Raw genomic sequence first — 18,476 nt, 5'->3', positions numbered from 1 at the left:
AAGGCTTAGATACGTGCATCTGCACACAGTTCCACATGCCAGAGGATTAGATACGCGTGTCTGCACAAAGTACCACACGCCAAAGGATTAGATGCACACAGGTCAGCACACAATATCACACACCAGAGGATTAGATACGCACGTCTTCACACAGTACCACACGCCGGAGGATTAGATACGCACGTCTTAACACAATAACACACGCCAGTGGATTAGATACGCACATCTACACACAGTTCCACATGCCACAGGATTAGATACGCACGTCTGCATAAAGTACCACACGCCAGAAGATTAGATACACGCGTCTGCGCACAGTTCCACATGCCGGAGTATTAGATACGCATGTCTTTACACAATAACACACAATGGAGGATTAGATACGTGCTAACTGCACACAATACCACATGGCGGAGGTTTAGATACACACTACTGCACGCAATACCACACGAGGAGGGTTAGATACACGCATCTGCACACAGTACCACACACTGGAGGATTAGATATGCAAGTCAGCGCACAGTTCCACATGCCAGAGGATTAGATACGCATGTCTGCAAACAGTTCCACACACCGGAGGATTAGATACCTGCGTCTATACACAGTTACACATGCCACAGCATTAGATACGCAAAGCTGTGCATAGTTCCACATGCCGGAGGATTAGATACGCACATCTTTTCACAATACTGGAGGATTAGATACGCACGTCTGCACACAGTATCACACACTAGAGGATTACTGTAGATACACAAGTCAGCACACAGTAAAACACTCTGGAGGATTAAATACGCATGTCTGTGCACAGTAACACAAACTGGAGGATTAGATACACGTATATGCACACAGTACCAAGCACCAGGGGATTAGATACATGCATCTTCACACAAATCCACACGCCAGAGGATTAGATATGCGCCATTGCACAAAATACCACACACCGGAGGATTAGATATGCACCAATGCACACAATACCACACAAGGGAAGATTAGATACACGCCACTGCACACAGTACCACACGCCGGAGGATTAGATACACGGCTCTGCACAGAGTACCACATATTAGAGTTTTACTCCAGGTTTCCATAGCAACCCAGCCATTTTTCTTCACTACTTTATGTCAGCCTTAAAGAGGCAGGGAGCTATGGATGACACTGTTACACAAGGTCACATACACACAGCTTTACTCCAGGTCTCCATAACAACCGATCGCAGGTTTTTCACTGATATCCAAAATGAGATACACATGATCACATGATGCTTATGGACACACGCAAATGACATACAAAATACACCAGTGCAAAACTGGCCATTTCTTATGTGGCCACTACACAAACAAAAAATTAAATATACCCATGCGAAGCCAGGGATCCCCAAACGGAAACCTAATCCGCATAAATACCTCCCCTCATTTAATACCTCCCTACAGATGCCCCATTTTAATGTCTCTGTCCATCTACTTCTCCTGCTCCAACAGCTTAACATTAAAGAAAATAAACAAAACACTGAAACTCACCTCTTCTCGCTCCCCTGCTGTCTCAGGTCCCAAAAGCTTCAGGGGGCTACAAGCGCGAAGCGGGGCTGTCCCGCTGAATCTGGGACAGTTGGGAGGTATGACTACTTGCTAATTAGATGGTAGATAAGCCAATATAAGCAAAAGAGAGAGACCAGCGCACTTGTCTGAGTGCCACGGATTCTTCAAACAGCTGATCAGTGAGGATGCCGAGAGTCGGACCTGCACATATCTGATATTGATGACCTACCCTAACAATACTCCCGTAATATCAGTGGCGTAACTACGGGGTAGCAGCAGTAGCAGCTGCCACAAGAAGTTACTCCAGCCGGTAACGGGCCCTATTTACTTACTGATCCTGGCAGGGGCCGGGATCGGTAAGTGACACCATGGGCCCCACAAACACTATTATTATACTTGGTTTTTTTTTCAGACCCTGAGTATAATGATCGGAGGCCCAGGAGAGGTAAGAGAACATAAAAAACACTGTTACTTACCTCTCCGGGCTTCAGGCAGGCTTCGGGCCTTCTTCTGTGATGTTCCTGATGTCACATGACCGGGGCCTGCGTCCCGGTTCATGTGACGTCCCGGATGTCACTGAAGATGGCAGACACTACTGAGGAGTGCAGCGGAGCCAGGGATAGGTAAGTTACAGTGCTTTTTATATTGGTATCTCCCCCCTCCCCCGATCTCCGATTATTAAACTCTGGGGTATGAAAAGACCCCACAGTATAATAATTGTTCATGGGTGTCCACAGTGGGGCATAATACTGTGTGCAGGGGTTACTATGGGGCATAATACTGTGTGCAGAGGCCACTATGGGGTATAATACTGTGTGCAGAGGCCACTATGGGGGATAATACTGTGTGCAGAGGCCACTATGGGGGATAATACTGTGTACAGAGGCCACTATGGGGGATAATACTGTGTGCAGGGGCCACTATGGGGCATAATACTGTGTGCAGGGGCCACTATGGGGTATAATACTGTGTGCAGAGGCCACTATGGGGGATAATACTGTGTGCAGGGGCCACTATGGGGCATAATACTGTGTGCAGAGGCCACTATGGGGGATAATACTGTGTGCAGGGGCCACTATGGAGCATAATACTGTGTGCAGGGGCCACTATGGAGCATAATACTGTGTGCAGGGGCCACTAAGGGACATAATACTGTGTGCAGGGGCCACTATGGGGATAATACTGTGTGCAAGGGTCACTATGGGGCATAATACTGTGTGCAGGGGCCACTATGGGACATAATACTGTGTGCAGGGGCCACTGAGGGACATAATACTGTGTGCAGGGGCCACTATGGGGTATAATACTGTGTGCAGGGGCCGCTATGGGCATAATACTGTGTGCAGGGGTCACTATGGAGCATAATACTGTGTGCAGGGGCCACTATGGGACATAATAATGTGTGCAGGGGCCACTATGGGGTATAATACTGTGTGCAGGGGCCGCTATGGGCATAATACTGTGTGCAGGGGTCACTGGAGCATAATACTGTGTGCAGGGGCCACTATGGGACATAATACTGTGTGCAGGGGCCACTATGGGGCATAATACTGTGTGCAGGGGTCATTATGGGGGGATAATACTGTGTGCAGGGGCCGCTATGGGCATAATACTGTGTGCAGGAGTCACTATGGAGCATAATACTGTGTGCAGGGGCCACTATGGGGCATAATACTGTGTGCAGGGGCCACTATGGGGCATAATACTGTGTGCAGGGGTCACTATGGAGCCTAATACTGTGTGCAAGGGTCACTATGGGGCATAATACTGTGTGCAGGGGCCACTATGGAGCATAATACTGTGTGCAGGGGCCACTAAGGGACATAATACTGTGTGCAGGGGCCACTATGGGGATAATACTGTGTGCAGGAGCCACTATGGAGATAATACTGTGTGCAGGGGACACTATGGGGGATAATACTGTGTGCAAGGGCCACTATGGGGATAATACTGTGTGCAGGGGCCACTATGGAGCATAATACTGTGTGCAGGGGCCACTAAGGGACATAATACTGTGTGCAGGGGACACTATGGGGGATAATACTGTGTGCAGGGGCCACTATGGGGATAATACTGTGTGCAGGGGCCACTATGGGGGATAATACTGTGTGCAGGGGTCACTATGGGGCATAATACTGTGTGCAGAGGCCACTATGGGGGATAATACTGTGTGCAAGGACCACTATGGGGGATAATACTGTGTGCAGGGGCCACTATGGGGATAATACTGTGTGCAGGGGCCACTATGGGGCATAATACTGTGTGCAGGGGTCACTATGGGGCATAATACTGTGTGCAGGGCCACTATGGGGATAATACTGTGTGCAGGGGCCACTATGGGGCATAATACTGTGTGCAGGGGTCACTATGGGGCATAATATTGTGTGCAGAGGCCACTATGGGGGATAATACTGTGTGCAAGGACCACTATGGGGGATAATACTGTGTGCAGGGGCCACTAAGGGACATAATACTGTGTGCAGGGGCCACTATGGGGATAATACTGTGTGCAGGAGCCACTATGGAGCATAATACTGTGTGCAGGGGTCACTATGGAGCATAATACTGTGTGCAGGGGCCACTATGGGGCATAATACTGTGTGCAGGGGTCACTATGGAGCCTAATACTGTGTGCAAGGGTCACTATGGGGCATAATACTGTGTGCAGGGGCCACTATGGAGCATAATACTGTGTGCAGGGGCCACTAAGGGACATAATACTGTGTGCAGGAGCCACTATGGAGCATAATACTGTGTGCAGGGGACACTATGGGGGATAATACTGTGTGCAGGGGCCACTATGGGGACAATACTGTGTGCAGGGGCCATTATGAGGCATACTACTGTGTGCAGGGGCCACTATGGAGCATAATACTGTGTGCAGGGGCCACTAAGGGACATAATACTGTGTGCAGGGGCCACTATGGGGATAATACTGTGTGCAAGGGTCACTATGGGGCATAATACTGTGTGCAGGGGCCACTATGGGACATAATACTGTGTGCAGGGGCCACTGAGGGACATAATACTGTGTGCAGGGGCCACTATGGGGTATAATACTGTGTGCAGGGGCCGCTATGGGCATAATACTGTGTGCAGGGGTCACTATGGAGCATAATACTGTGTGCAGGGACCACTATGGGACATAATACTGTGTGCAGGGGCCACTATGGGGTATAATACTGTGTGCAGGGGCCGCTATGGGCATAATACTGTGTGCAGGGGTCACTATGGAGCATAATACTGTGTGCAGGGGCCACTATGGGACATAATACTGTGTGCAGGGGCCACTATGGGGCATAATACTGTGTGCAGGGGTCACTATGGGGTATAATACTGTGTGCAGGGGCCGCTATGGGCATAATACTGTGTGCAGGAGTCACTATGGAGCATAATACTGTGTGCAGGGGCCACTATGGGGCATAATACTGTGTGCAGGGGCCACTATGGGGCATAATACTGTGTGCAGGGGTCACTATGGAGCCTAATACTGTGTGCAAGGGTCACTATGGGGCATAATACTGTGTGCAGGGGCCACTATGGAGCATAATACTGTGTGCAGGGGCCACTAAGGGACATAATACTGTGTGCAGGGGCCACTATGGGGATAATACTGTGTGCAGGAGCCACTATGGAGATAATACTGTGTGCAGGGGACACTATGGGGGATAATACTGTGTGCAGGGGCCACTATGGGGATAATACTGTGTGCAGGGGCCACTATGGAGCATAATACTGTGTGCAGGGGCCACTAAGGGACATAATACTGTGTGCAGGGGACACTATGGGGGATAATACTGTGTGCAGGGGCCACTATGGGGATAATACTGTGTGCAGGGGCCACTATGGGGGATAATACTGTGTGCAGGGGTCACTATGGGGCATAATACTGTGTGCAGAGGCCACTATGGGGGATAATACTGTGTGCAAGGACCACTATGGGGGATAATACTGTGTGCAGGGGCCACTATGGGGATAATACTGTGTGCAGGGGCCACTATGGGGCATAATACTGTGTGCAGGGGTCACTATGGGGCATAATACTGTGTGCAGGGCCACTATGGGGATACTACTGTGTGCAGGGGCCACTATGGGGCATAATACTGTGTGCAGGGGTCACTATGGGGCATAATACTGTGTGCAGAGGCCACTATGGGGGATAATACTGTGTGCAAGGACCACTATGGGGGATAATACTGTGTGCAGGGGCCACTAAGGGACATAATACTGTGTGCAGGGGCCACTATGGGGATAATACTGTGTGCAGGAGCCACTATGGAGCATAATACTGTGTGCAGGGGTCACTATGGAGCATAATACTGTGTGCAGGGGCCACTATGGGGCATAATACTGTGTGCAGGGGTCACTATGGAGCCTAATACTGTGTGCAAGGGTCACTATGGGGCATAATACTGTGTGCAGGGGCCACTATGGAGCATAATACTGTGTGCAGGGGCCACTAAGGGACATAATACTGTGTGCAGGAGCCACTATGGAGCATAATACTGTGTGCAGGGGACACTATAGGGGATAATACTGTGTGCAGGGGCCACTATGGGGACAATACTGTGTGCAGGGGCCACTATGAGGCATACTACTGTGTGCAGGGGCCACTATGGAGCATAATACTGTGTGCAGGGGCCACTAAGGGACATAATACTGTGTACAGGGGCCACTATGGGGCATAATACTGTGTGCAGGGGACACTATGGGGGATTATACTGTGTGCAGGGGCCACTATGGGGCCTAATACTGTGTGCAAGGGTCACTATGGGGCATAATACTGTGTGCAGGGGCCACTATGGGGCATAATACTGTGTGCAGGGGCCACTATGGGACATAATACTGTGTGCAGAGGCCACTATGGGGGATAATACTGTGTGCAGAGGCCACTATGGGGCATAATACTGTGTGCGAGGGCCACTATGGGGCATAATACTGTGTGCAGGGGCCACTATGGGGCATAATACTGTGTGCAGGGGCCACTGAGGGACATAATACTGTGTGCAGGGGCCACTATGGGGTATAATACTGTGTGCAGGGGCCGCTATGGAGCATAATACTGTGTGCAGGGGCCACTATGGGACATAATACTGTGTGCAGGGGCCACTGAGGGACATAATACTGTGTGCAGGGGTCACTATGGAGCATAATACTGTGTGCAGGGGCCACTATGGGACATAATACTGTGTGCAGGGGCCACTGAGGGACATAATACTGTGTGCAGGGGTCACTATGGGGTATAATACTGTGTGCAGGGGCCGCTATGGGCATAATACTGTGTGCAGGAGTCACTATGGAGCATAATACTGTGTGCAGGAGCCACTATGGAGCATAATACTGTGTGCAGGGGACACTATGGGGGATAATACTGTGTGCAGGGGCCACTATGGGGGATAATACTGTGTGCAGGGGCCACTAAGGGACATAATACTGTGTGCAGGGGCCACTATGGGGATAATACTGTGTGCAGGAGCCACTATGGAGATAATACTGTGTGCAGGGGACACTATGGGGGATAATACTGTGTGCAGGGGCCACTATGGGGATAATACTGTGTGCAGGGGCCACTATGGGGATAATACTGTGTGCAGGGGCCACTAAGGGACATAATACTGCGTGCAGGGGACACTATGGGGGATAATACTGTGTGCAGGGGCCACTAAGGGACATAATACTGTGTGCAGGGGCCACTATGGGGATAATACTGTGTGCAGGAGCCACTATGGGGCATAATACTGTGTGCAGGGGCCACTATGGAGCATAATACTGTGTGCAGGGGCCACTAAGGGACATAATACTGCGTGCAGGGGACACTATGGGGGATAATACTGTGTGCAGGGGCCACTAAGGGACATAATACTGTGTGCAGGGGCCACTATGGGGATAATACTGTGTGCAGGAGCCACTATGGAGCATAATACTGTGTGCAGGGGTCACTATGGAGCATAATACTGTGTGCAGGGGCCACTATGGGGCATAATACTGTGTGCAGGGGACACTATGGGGGATAATACTGTGTGCAGGGGCCACTATGGGGATAATACTGTGTGCAGGGGCCACTATGGGGATAATACTGTGTGCAGGGGCCACTATGGGGCATAATACTGTGTGCAGGGGCCACTATGGAGCATAATACTGTGTGCAGGGGACACTAAGGGACATAATACTGCGTGCAGGGGACACTATGGGGGATAATACTGTGTGCAGGGGCCACTAAGGGACATAATACTGTGTGCAGGGGCCACTATGGGGATAATACTGTGTGCAGGAGCCACTATGGAGCATAATACTGTGTGCAGGGGTCACTATGGAGCATAATACTGTGTGCTGGGGCCACTATGGGGCATAATACTGTGTGCAGGGGTCACTATGGAGCCTAATACTGTGTGCAAGGGTCACTATGGGGCATAATACTGTGTGCAGGGGCCACTATGGGGCATAATACTGTGTGCAGGGGTCACTATGGAGCCTAATACTGTGTGCAAGGGTCACTATGGGGGATAATACTGTGTGCAAGGGTCACTATGGGGTATAATACTGTGTGCAGGGACCACTATGGGGGATAATACTGTGTGCAGAGGCCACTATGGGGGATAATACTGTGTGCAGGGACCACTATGGGGGATAATACTGTGTGCAGGGGCCACTAAGGGACATAATACTGTGTGCAGTGGCCACTATGGGGCATAATACTGTGTGCAGGGGTCACTATGGAGCCTAATACTGTGTGCAAGGGTCACTATGGGGCATAATACTGTGTGCAGGGGTCACTATGGAGCCTAATACTGTGTGCAAGGGTCACTATGGGGCATAATACTGTGTGCAGGGGTCACTATGGAGCCTAATACTGTGTGCAAGGGTCACTATGGGGCATAATACTGTGTGCAGGGGCCACTATGGGGGATAATACTGTGTTCAGGGACCACTATGGGGGATAATACTGTGTGCAGGGGCCACTAAGGGACATAATACTGTGTGCAGGGGCCACTATGGGGATAATACTGTGTGCAGGAGCCACTATGGAGCATAATACTGTGTGCAGGGGTCACTATGGGGCATAATACTGTGTGCAGGGGCCACTAAGGGACATAATACTGTGTGCAGGGGCCACTATGGGGATAATACTGTGTGCAGGGGCCACTATGGGGATAATACTGTGTGCAGGGGCCACTATGGGGATAATACTGTGTGCAGGGGCCACTATGGGGATAATACTGTGTGCAGGGGCCACTATGGGGCATAATACTGTGTGCAGGGGCCACTATGGAGCATAATACTGTGTGCAGGGGCCACTGAGGGACATAATACTGTGTGCAGGGGACACTATGGGGGATAATACTGTGTGCAGAGGCCACTATGGGGCATAATACTGTGTGCAGAGGCCACTATTGGGGATAATACTGTGTGCAGGGGCCACTATGGGGCATAATACTGTGTGCAGGGGCCACTATGGGGCATAATACTGTGTACAGGGGCCACTATGGGGCATAATAAAGAGAATGTGGGGGTGCACGGTCGGGGTCTTCGGCGGACATCAGTCGGGTCGGGGCCCATGTCAAAAGTTTGCCACAGGGCCCGGCCATTCCTAGTTATGCCACTGGTCAATACCCTATTCTCAGAACCTCGGAACAGCTGCTCTGGTTATGCCCACCTGTTGATCAGATATTTATCACTTATCCTAAATTTTAAATATATTATAGACATCCCCTTTAAGGCCAGGGCTTCCTTGCTTAGTCCCAGTGGCTTAAGCACAAAATGCTAGTGGCTAATTTGCTGCAAAGTACAGCAGCAATGTAGTGGATGCAGAAACAATCCCGCACCGCTTGTCAGTTATTGGTGCGTGCTCGCTCCGTCTAGGAATCGCATCTGGACGCCACTGCGACAACCAGCCATTTTTTTTAGTCGGGGGCAGGACTGACACCAGTGACTCCTGCCTGATGGAATTTTACTTTATCCATTGTTTTTTTTTTACCATTTTTTATTTTTTTTTTATTTCTTTTTTATTCCATTTATTCGCCATCGCAAAAACCAGACCGCGATCTTAATCGCGGCAGGCCTGAGCGAGTGAGATGTATGATCCGATTTCAATCAACGCACACTAATCACTTCTGATAGTTGCAAAATTTAGCCCGGATCTGCGGTGCTAATCTAGATTGGCAGCCAGCGCAGTAAAAGTAAAGGGTGGACGAGGAAGAGGAGGGGGCGGGGTGGGGGGATAAACAGGCGCACCAGGCAGATCACTGATTCCAGCTTTCTCTTCACGCTGGGCTACAACTTGTTTTTCTTACCTATTTAAACCCAACCTTATTGGTTGTCATGTTACTGGAATCCCATTGTGGCGTTACATCACCTGCAACAGGTGCTCGCTGAGCCTCCGATAGTGACATTCTGCAAGGGTGCCTGCCTGGTAATCTCTACCTGTTTGCATCTATTATTTATTCCGTGCTGAACGGCGTATTCTTCTTCATCTTCTTTCCACTATTTTTAGTCCTGGGGTTGCAAAAAAAAAAAAAAGAAAAAAAAAATTCTCCATTGGAAAGGCCAGATGCCTGTGGGATGATACGATCGCCGTGCAACTTTCAAGGTCTCCTGAATGGTAGCAGCATGTCGTATTTATGTCTTAATTCTCTCGCATAAGCTTCAGCCTCAGAGCCTTTATTAAAGCTTTGGGAGTAATCGGCACGGCTGTCGCACGGCAGACGGGCGGCCGCACTCGTCAGAGTACTTTTTTAATTTTTTCCTATTTTCTATACTTTATTTTGAATTTTTTTGAATTTTTTTTTTTTTTGGTGGATTCCGCAACTTTTTGAAATTTTTTTTTTTCGAACATGAACGTCTCAGGGGCTGAGTTGACGTGAAGTTGAAAAAAATTCTAGACTTTTTCATGGATGGGATATCGAGAAGTTCCATGGCTTTGGTCTGTTTTTGTCGGGATCGACGTTTAATATGCCGGTATTGACCCGTCAGGAAGAATTTATATTTGTGGACTCCAGAGGAATTTGGTTTTCCCATGCTGGTGGGGCTGCTAGTAATCTTTTTATCACTGCATGCTGCCATGCTAAAGGCTCCCAAGGGTAAAAATGTGTCCTGGGTGAGTAAAACTTATTATTTCGATAAAAAAAAGCTAAAAAAAAACACCAAATTTTTTTAAAAAAATACTGTGATATTGCAATATCTATGGTAATAATAATCTTTAATTTATTTTTAGCATTAGTAGGATTATTTATTGTTTTTTTTTTCCTTATGGAAGAGATTCATATACAATACATTCGTTTTAGCTCATTTTTGTATTTTTTTTATTTATTTATTTTTTATACATGGACCCAGTGGACTAAACCATATTCTTCTGCACAAAAAGAAAAAAAAAATTACAGGATGTGATGTAAGATGAATAACGGGTGAAATAGGTTAAAGCAAATCGATTTGGATTTTAATGATTTTTTAAAATAAATTTATTTAAAGTTTTAAAATATTTTCAGATCTATTTTCCCGGAATCTAAGAAAATACCTAGTTTATTCTGTGTCTATAGGGCCGATATAAGCTTCTCGTTTAGGTGGCTTCGCCTTTAGGTTTAATTCCTAGGTTCAGTTTCTTTACTGTAGCCCTGTGGTCGAATCATTATTCAATGTGTGGTTTAAAACCTCATCTATATTTAGAAAGCCTAAAGCTTAAAATCTCAACACTTAACCCAATTGCATTTCACCAAGCCACCCAGGTCAGTGATAGCCAGGAGAGAAAGGAGGGAGAGATAGAGAGAGGCTACAATTATAAGGGATCATAGAATGTATCTACCTAGTCAGTCTATCTATCTATCTATCTATCTATCTATCTATCTATCTATCTATCTATCTATCTATCTATCTATCTCCTATCTATCTATCTATCTATCTATCTATCTATCTATCTATCTATCTATCCATCCATCCATCCATCCATCCATCCATCCATCCATCCATCTATCTATCTATCTATTATCTATCTATCTATCTATCTATCTATCTATCTATTATCTATCTATCTATCTATCTATCTATCTATCTATCTATCTATCATCTATCTATTGATTTATTTATCTATCAATCATTCTGTTTCATATATAATACTGTATTCTTATCTATTTAGCTATCATCTATCTTTCTATATATCTACCTATTTTTCTATTTCATATATACCGTAACTTTTAATCTATTTATCTTTCTATGGATCTAAGTACCTATCTATTATTCTATATTATATATCTTTTTATTTCACTTTCATCTATTTTTCATATCTATCTATCTATCTATCTATCTATCTATCTATCTATCTATCTATCTATCTATCTATCTATCTCCTATCTCTATCTATCTATCTATCTATCTATCTATCTATCTATCTATCTATCTATCTATCTATCTTCTATCTATCTATCTATCTATCTATCTATCTATCTCCTATCTATCTATCTATCTATCTATCTATCTATCTATCTATCTATCTATCTATCTATCTATCTATCTCCTATATCTATCTATCTATCTATCTATCTATCTATCTATCTATCTATCTATCTATCTATCTATCTATTATCTATCTATCTATCTCATATCTATCTATCTATCCATCCATACAACTATCTATCTATCTAGCCATCTATTTATGTAAATTAGCCCATCGCTCATGGTTAGTGGGCCAGTAGGGGTATGGGCACCTTTACATGACCCTATTATTAGGTCAGTTATTGGGAACAAGCATGAGATCAGCTAACATTCACTCTTTTCTTGGCTGATCAGCTCTGCTATGCAATTTAAAGGGGTTAACCAGGCTTAGAAAACATGGCTGCTTTCTTCTCAGGAAGTGACATCATGTCTCTTGGTCACATGGCAATGCTACAACGTTTGATCGGGACCGAGCTGCAGTATGGCCATGTGACCACCTGACACAATGTCACTTCCTGAGAAGAACAAAACTGCCATGTTTTATCAGCCTTGATACCCCCTGTAAGTGATGTGGAATGATACATGGACAGGTTCACCCAGGATTCAATGTGAAGACATTCCAAGCCCCTTGAAATTTGTGGTCGATCAGACTGTGTTGTGGGCCTTAAGAAAAGTATAAAAATAAACCCTCCCCTTACAACCATGATCCTCCATAGACCCTGTTCACAAACCTACTCCCTTGAGTTTTTGTGGGATTGTTTTATTGATTGCATTATATAGGTGATAATAGCCATATTTAGGGCAATGCCTTTCTATAGGTTCTGTTGAGCGTATGGATGTGGTAGAGACTGTTTGGTGCACCCTATTGTATTAGCCAGAATGGAGAGTGCACCATCTTTGGAGTATTCTAAAGGGTCATATAATATAGGAGTACTGATCGATATGAGTAGTCAAGTAAAGTTAAATTTGGCTGCCTACATTTGCCCCAACTCGAGTCATCTAGCGGAGTCTGACCCAGAAAATCCTCTGGTGGGCCCAGTAGAAGGCACATCATCATGTTATCTGGTGGGCCCAAGAAACCCCAGTCTGACACTGCTGAGAACCCGGCCAATTCTGTGTCCCCTTCTAATCTTTCCCAGCCCCTGTGTAGAGAACTGAAGCTGGCCCCATTCACTATAGTGGAGCTCGGTTGGAGTTCCTCCGCATCCTCTCTGAACCCCCCTTTATTCCCAGTATCAGTGTGAGTTCCATAAATCAAGAGTTCCCACCAATGAACAAGCAATAGGGATTATGCTATGAGATGGGAATCCCTCTTTGAATCGAATATGTGATATAGACAGACTATTCAAAATGTGGCCATGTGTAGTCCTATTCATGATAATATTCCATTGGTCTACCATCTATGACACCAGCATGCTCCACCAAAATGGTCAGAATGATGTCCCATAAAAATTCTTGAACATATCACTTTGAGGGTTTTGACAAGATACTAAATTTGGATGTTGAAAAATAGTAACCAAGTTAAACTGAACTCCCATGATCTCCTGTAGAACATGGTCAAGAGTTCCTCAAAAGACAGTAGCGGCCAGAGGTGTTATCTTAGGGATGTGAAGAATCTGGGAGCCTGCTTAAAGATATTCACCTTCGGGTTGGGGAGAGAACCAGAGTAAGGCCGGGTTCATACAAGAGTTCTTGGCCCGGAACCTGAGGCCGTCTCAGGTTCCGGACCAAAATACGGGAACTGCAACTGGTGCAGTACACCGGTATCCAGTCGCGCACTCCGCTCCGGATTAGGCCCGAATGAATGGGCCTAGTCGGGAGGGAGTGTCTTCAGGCAGATGTCGCAAGGCAAATCCGCCTGAAAGAATGAGCATGTCGCTTCTTTTTTCCGGGAGCTGTTTGTTGATTTCAATGGGAGCCGTCTTTTTGGTCAAGATTTTGAGGCAGATACGGCTCAAAATAGGGTAAGTTCACACTGGGTTTTTTGGATCGGAACCTGAGGCGGAGGCCGCCTCGGGTTACGATCCAAAAGCCGGGTAGCCGCGACTGAAAGCCGGTGCACTGCATCGGCATCCAGCCGCGCACTCCGCTCCAGATTAGGCCCAATGAATGGGCCTAGTCCGAAGGAGGGTGTGTCTTCAGGCCGAATCACGAGGCGAAACGGCCTGAAGAATGAGGCCGCCTCAGGTTACGATCAACAAGCCGGGTAGCCGAATTGCGAGGCGAAACGGCCTGAAGAATGAGCACCTCGCTTCTTTTATCGGGATCCGGCTTGTGGAAAAAGCTCCTGAGCGGATCTCGTTGATTTCAATGGGAGTCGTCTGTTTGGTCATGATTTTGAGGGGAATACAGCCTCAAAATCCTGACCAAAATACTCTGTGTGAACTTACCCTAAGACTTCCTTGAGGTAGGGATAGAAGTAGAGGTTCAGGGTTTCTCCCATGTTAAAAAGTTTGGAAAATGACTACTCAATTTTAGACTAAATTTTGAAAACTTTTTGACATATACTACATTCAGTTGAAAAAAAGTCCTTCGGGCTATATGCGCACAGGTGTAGAGTAATAGCCATGAAAAATGGATGAAATGGGCCATTTGGTACCGACCATTTTGGGATCCCTCATAGTCTTTAGTTTATTGAGGGACCCGTGGAAATGGACAAAGATGGGACATGCTCTGTTTTTTGACAGACCGTCAATAAACTGATGTGAATAGACTCATTGAAATCAATGGGGCAGATATATTAAAGGGATTCTACCATTAAAACCTCTTTTTTTGTGGATAAGATGTCGGAATAGCCTTTAGAAAGGCTATTCGTCTCTTACCTTTAGATGTGATCTCCGCCGCGCCGTTCCTTAGAAATACCGGTTTTTACTGGTATGTAAATTAGCTCTCTGGCAGCGATGGGGGCGGGCCCCAGCGCTGAAAATGCGATGGGGGCTTCTCCACTGCTGCTCGAGGACACGATCCTGCGACGTTTCTATCTTCGACTGGATCCTCCCCTTCTCTGTCGTCTTCCTCCTGCGTCACCTTCGACGCCTGCGCAGTTGACTCTGCCAGTGAGACACTAGTAGAGCTGACTGCGCATGCCGGCCGGTGGCCATTTTTTGGAGTCCGCTCTTGCTCTTGTAGTTCAATGCAGGAGCGGCCTCCCAAAAATGGCCGCCGGCATTCGCACTCGGCTCTGCTGGTGTCTCACTGGCACAGTCAACTGCGCAGGAGTCGGAGGTAACGCAGGAGGAAGACGACAGAGAAGGGGAGAATCCAGCCGAAGATAGAGGCGTCGCAGGATCGTGTCCTTGAGCAGCAGTGGGGACGCCCCCAACGCATTTTCAGCGCTGGGGACCGGTATTTCTAAGGAATGGCGCGGCGGAGATCACATCTAAAGGTAAGAGACGAATAGCCTTTCTAAAGGCTATTCCGACGTCTTATCCACAAAAAAAGAGTTTTTAATGGTAGAATCCCTTTAAGACTGGTATGTTGTACGCCAGTCTATAAACAGCCGACTAATGCAGGACACAGCTGATATATAGCGGCACCGGAGATCTGCACCAGTTAGGAATTGGTGTAATTTTCCATTATAACTCATGCCAGAAAACTGTGACGAGCGAGGAGCAGAACGGGGGTTGTGGTACGACATCTTCCCTCTATGCCGGAGGATTGCTAAATTTCCCCCAACGTGTTCTACAACTGTCCATCTTTGTTCTCGTGTGAATATAGCCATAGTGTGTATGGAAAATCATTGGCTTGCACATTCAACAAAAAGACCAGGTAACAATGGTCTCCACGTAATATCATCGACAAAACAGATATAAGTAGTTTTTTCCCATGGCCCCCAGTGAAAAAGGGTTGTGTGCATTGCAGGCTGTTAAATTGAGAACTTAGGGGGTCTTCGGATGATGCAAATTTTTCTTTTTGACCCGTTTCGAGCTGTTTCTTTGCCGCTCTCTTGTTCTTAGCATCACTTGTCTCATCACTAATTAACTAATGAACTGATAATGTCGTCTAGAATGATCACTAATTAACTGATAGCCGACTGTCTGTAGCCTGGTAAGAACCCAGCGACACCAGGAGATGAAGTTACAATATCAAGACGCGAATGCCTTGCCAAATTTGGTGACCAACTTTTCTGGTGACCCTTGTCCTCGCCGTACGCATGACAAACAATTCTGAGAAGAATCACTTTTTCCTGGCGGAGGCTGAGAAGGCGCCCTCCGATGACACTTGGCTAGATCACAAATGTTTTAATTACTCGTGAATTAAAATTTGGAATTTCTCCCAAAAACCACTTGATGGAACCTTCAATTATCACATCTAAATATTTAATTCCTCTTAGGGCGCTGTCACACTTGCAGGTTTTGTTGATGCAGTTTTTGACCAGAGTTTTCAATCTGTTCAGAAAGGCAGAGATCAGCATGGCGGATATCTTTGTGATACCCTTGCCCTCTTGTTTTGTACAAGGGGAGGCCTGGAAATTCACGCCTTTAGGCCAGTGCCTGAGCCTAAAGGTGGCCATACATGTGTTCCCTGAATCCGCTGATTTGGATGGGAGTAACTGATAATCTAATATCTATAATGGTGTCCCAACTCTCCCTGGACATCATTGTGGCCCACCACAGGGTCCTGGGCCCAGTCACGACATCATTGTGGCCCACCACAAGGTCCTGGGCCCAGTCACAACATCATTGTGGCCCACCACAAGGTCCTGGGCCCGGTCACGACAACACCCCCATAATGAAGCCCCTGGATAATTGCAATCAGAGGAATTTATCATGTCTTTTATGTATAATGGTATTCTGCCATAATAGAAGCAATTTTTGTGTAAGTCTGGGTTTTGTGCCAAAAAATGACAACTTTTTTAAGTCTTGAGTCTTGCCCACTACTAAAGATGAGCAGGCCAGGGTTGTGGGAGTTGGTCCAACGTATTTGCTATAACTTGTACCCATAGACTGGGCCTCCAGTGATGTACCAAGGGCTCTTAATAAATCAGATGCTTTTATCATAGGTACTTACATTATTAAAGGGGTTTTCCAGGTCTTGTACTTGATTTCCTTAAGATTGGTCATCCATTAAAGATCAGCGGGGGTTCAACACCCGGGCACCCAACTGATCAGCACCTTTGGTACTAACCAAGGCCTGCATTCAGGCCTGGTGAGAAGTGGAAACAGTGCCCAGGAACCGACACTCCCCCTTCAAGCATCTGGGTGTTGGACCCCAACAGATCTTCAGTTGGTGACCAATGCTAAGGATAGGTTATCAATTAAAAAGTAATGGAAATCCCCTTTAAGACTGGCATGCAATTCGCCGGTCGTAATAAATCCCCCCAGACATGCCTGATCCTTAACAGAGATAAGCTGCCACCAGATTTCTCCATACATATACATGTTAGGCTCGGCCGAGCATGCATGTGTTCCAGACAACTCTGGCATTGGTTTATTACCACCGAAAGCAAAAGGGTCAAGCATCTTGAAATCCGATGGCCTGATCCTTCTCTCCCCCAACACCTGTCTTCGAGGAAGAGTAGGGGACCCCACACACATTAAATGGTCAGCTGGTCTCATGTTAACCGATGGCTTTGGCCAACATTGATATAACATGTATGGCCAGCTTTATGATAAATGGCAATATACAGATCCAAGCAGACTAGTGATGGCACTGTATACATTAAAATAGTCAAAAAAGGGGAACACATTTCCCATTTATGGCACCATTTAGGAATATAGCTATAGGGCGTGCAGATGTAGCGATTGCTACTGGGCCCTAAAGCCTCAGGGGGGCCAAAGAGCTCTCTACAACTTGATAACACATCATTATTATAGATAGCTCATGGTGGGTGGGGGCCCCATTGTATATTTTGCATTGGGTGCCTTGGGCTTCAAGTTATACCTCTGCCACCATGATCAGTACCACCTTGAGCCGGTCCTTAAGGACTCTTAGAACAGTAGATTCTACGCCTCCTATTAATGGCGTCGAAAATGTCCTACAGAATGTCATATTCATGAGCCATATGGAAAAAAATATTTTTTAAAAAAATTCTCCAATGTAGATTAGAAAATGTGGATTCTTTATGGAGAAATTTTGGACACATGGCGGTCCACGCACATCCCATGTAGCGGTAATGTCAAGTAAGTATCTTTGGCTGAGAAATCATTCAGTGTTTCATCAGATCATTATGGCTCCGGGGAGAACGCTGGATCGGCTTCTTTCCAATTTGCAGTTCTGGCAAGAAATGTCAGGAGATATTTACTGGTAGAAAGGATTGCATTCCGCCCGTCCTCTCACCTTGTTATCACACCTATCACTGACACCCTGCACCCACACGCACATACCAATAACTCATCTGGAGACTATTACACTCCCAGCTGTCCAGACTTCCGTTTTTAAAGGGGGATATTCCAGAATTTTCTTATTCTCCAAAATGCCCTGTACCCTATAAACCTCTCTAAACTTACATGATGATGTCATAATGGATTTATGATCTCATTTCCATCTCTACTTTTCTTTCATGGTTCCTATGTTCCT

The 18,476-nt window shown here is 46.5% G+C and overlaps 1 protein-coding gene across 4 annotated transcripts in view; it reads left to right on the top strand.

Annotated features, from left to right (window-relative positions):
- CACNB2 (calcium voltage-gated channel auxiliary subunit beta 2) overlaps positions 1 to 18,476 on the top strand; it is a 207,039-nt gene that overhangs the window by 70,589 nt on the left and 117,974 nt on the right. The window contains exon 1 of one of the 4 annotated variants that reach the window (XM_075271720.1): positions 10,410 to 10,629. The exons of the other annotated variants lie outside the window; for them this stretch is intronic. Within the exon in view, the coding sequence (XP_075127821.1) occupies positions 10,549 to 10,629 (81 nt within the window). The 5' untranslated portion in view covers positions 10,410 to 10,548. Of the gene's footprint in view, positions 1 to 10,409; positions 10,630 to 18,476 lie in introns of those variants that run through there. 4 annotated transcript variants of the gene reach the window in all.

Source organism: Leptodactylus fuscus, chromosome 4 (genome assembly GCF_031893055.1).
Source record: "Leptodactylus fuscus isolate aLepFus1 chromosome 4, aLepFus1.hap2, whole genome shotgun sequence".
Classification (NCBI taxonomy): Eukaryota; Metazoa; Chordata; class Amphibia; order Anura; family Leptodactylidae; genus Leptodactylus; species Leptodactylus fuscus.
The sequence above is the reverse complement of the archived record's forward strand: the minus strand, read 5'-3'. Positions and strand labels throughout refer to the sequence as shown.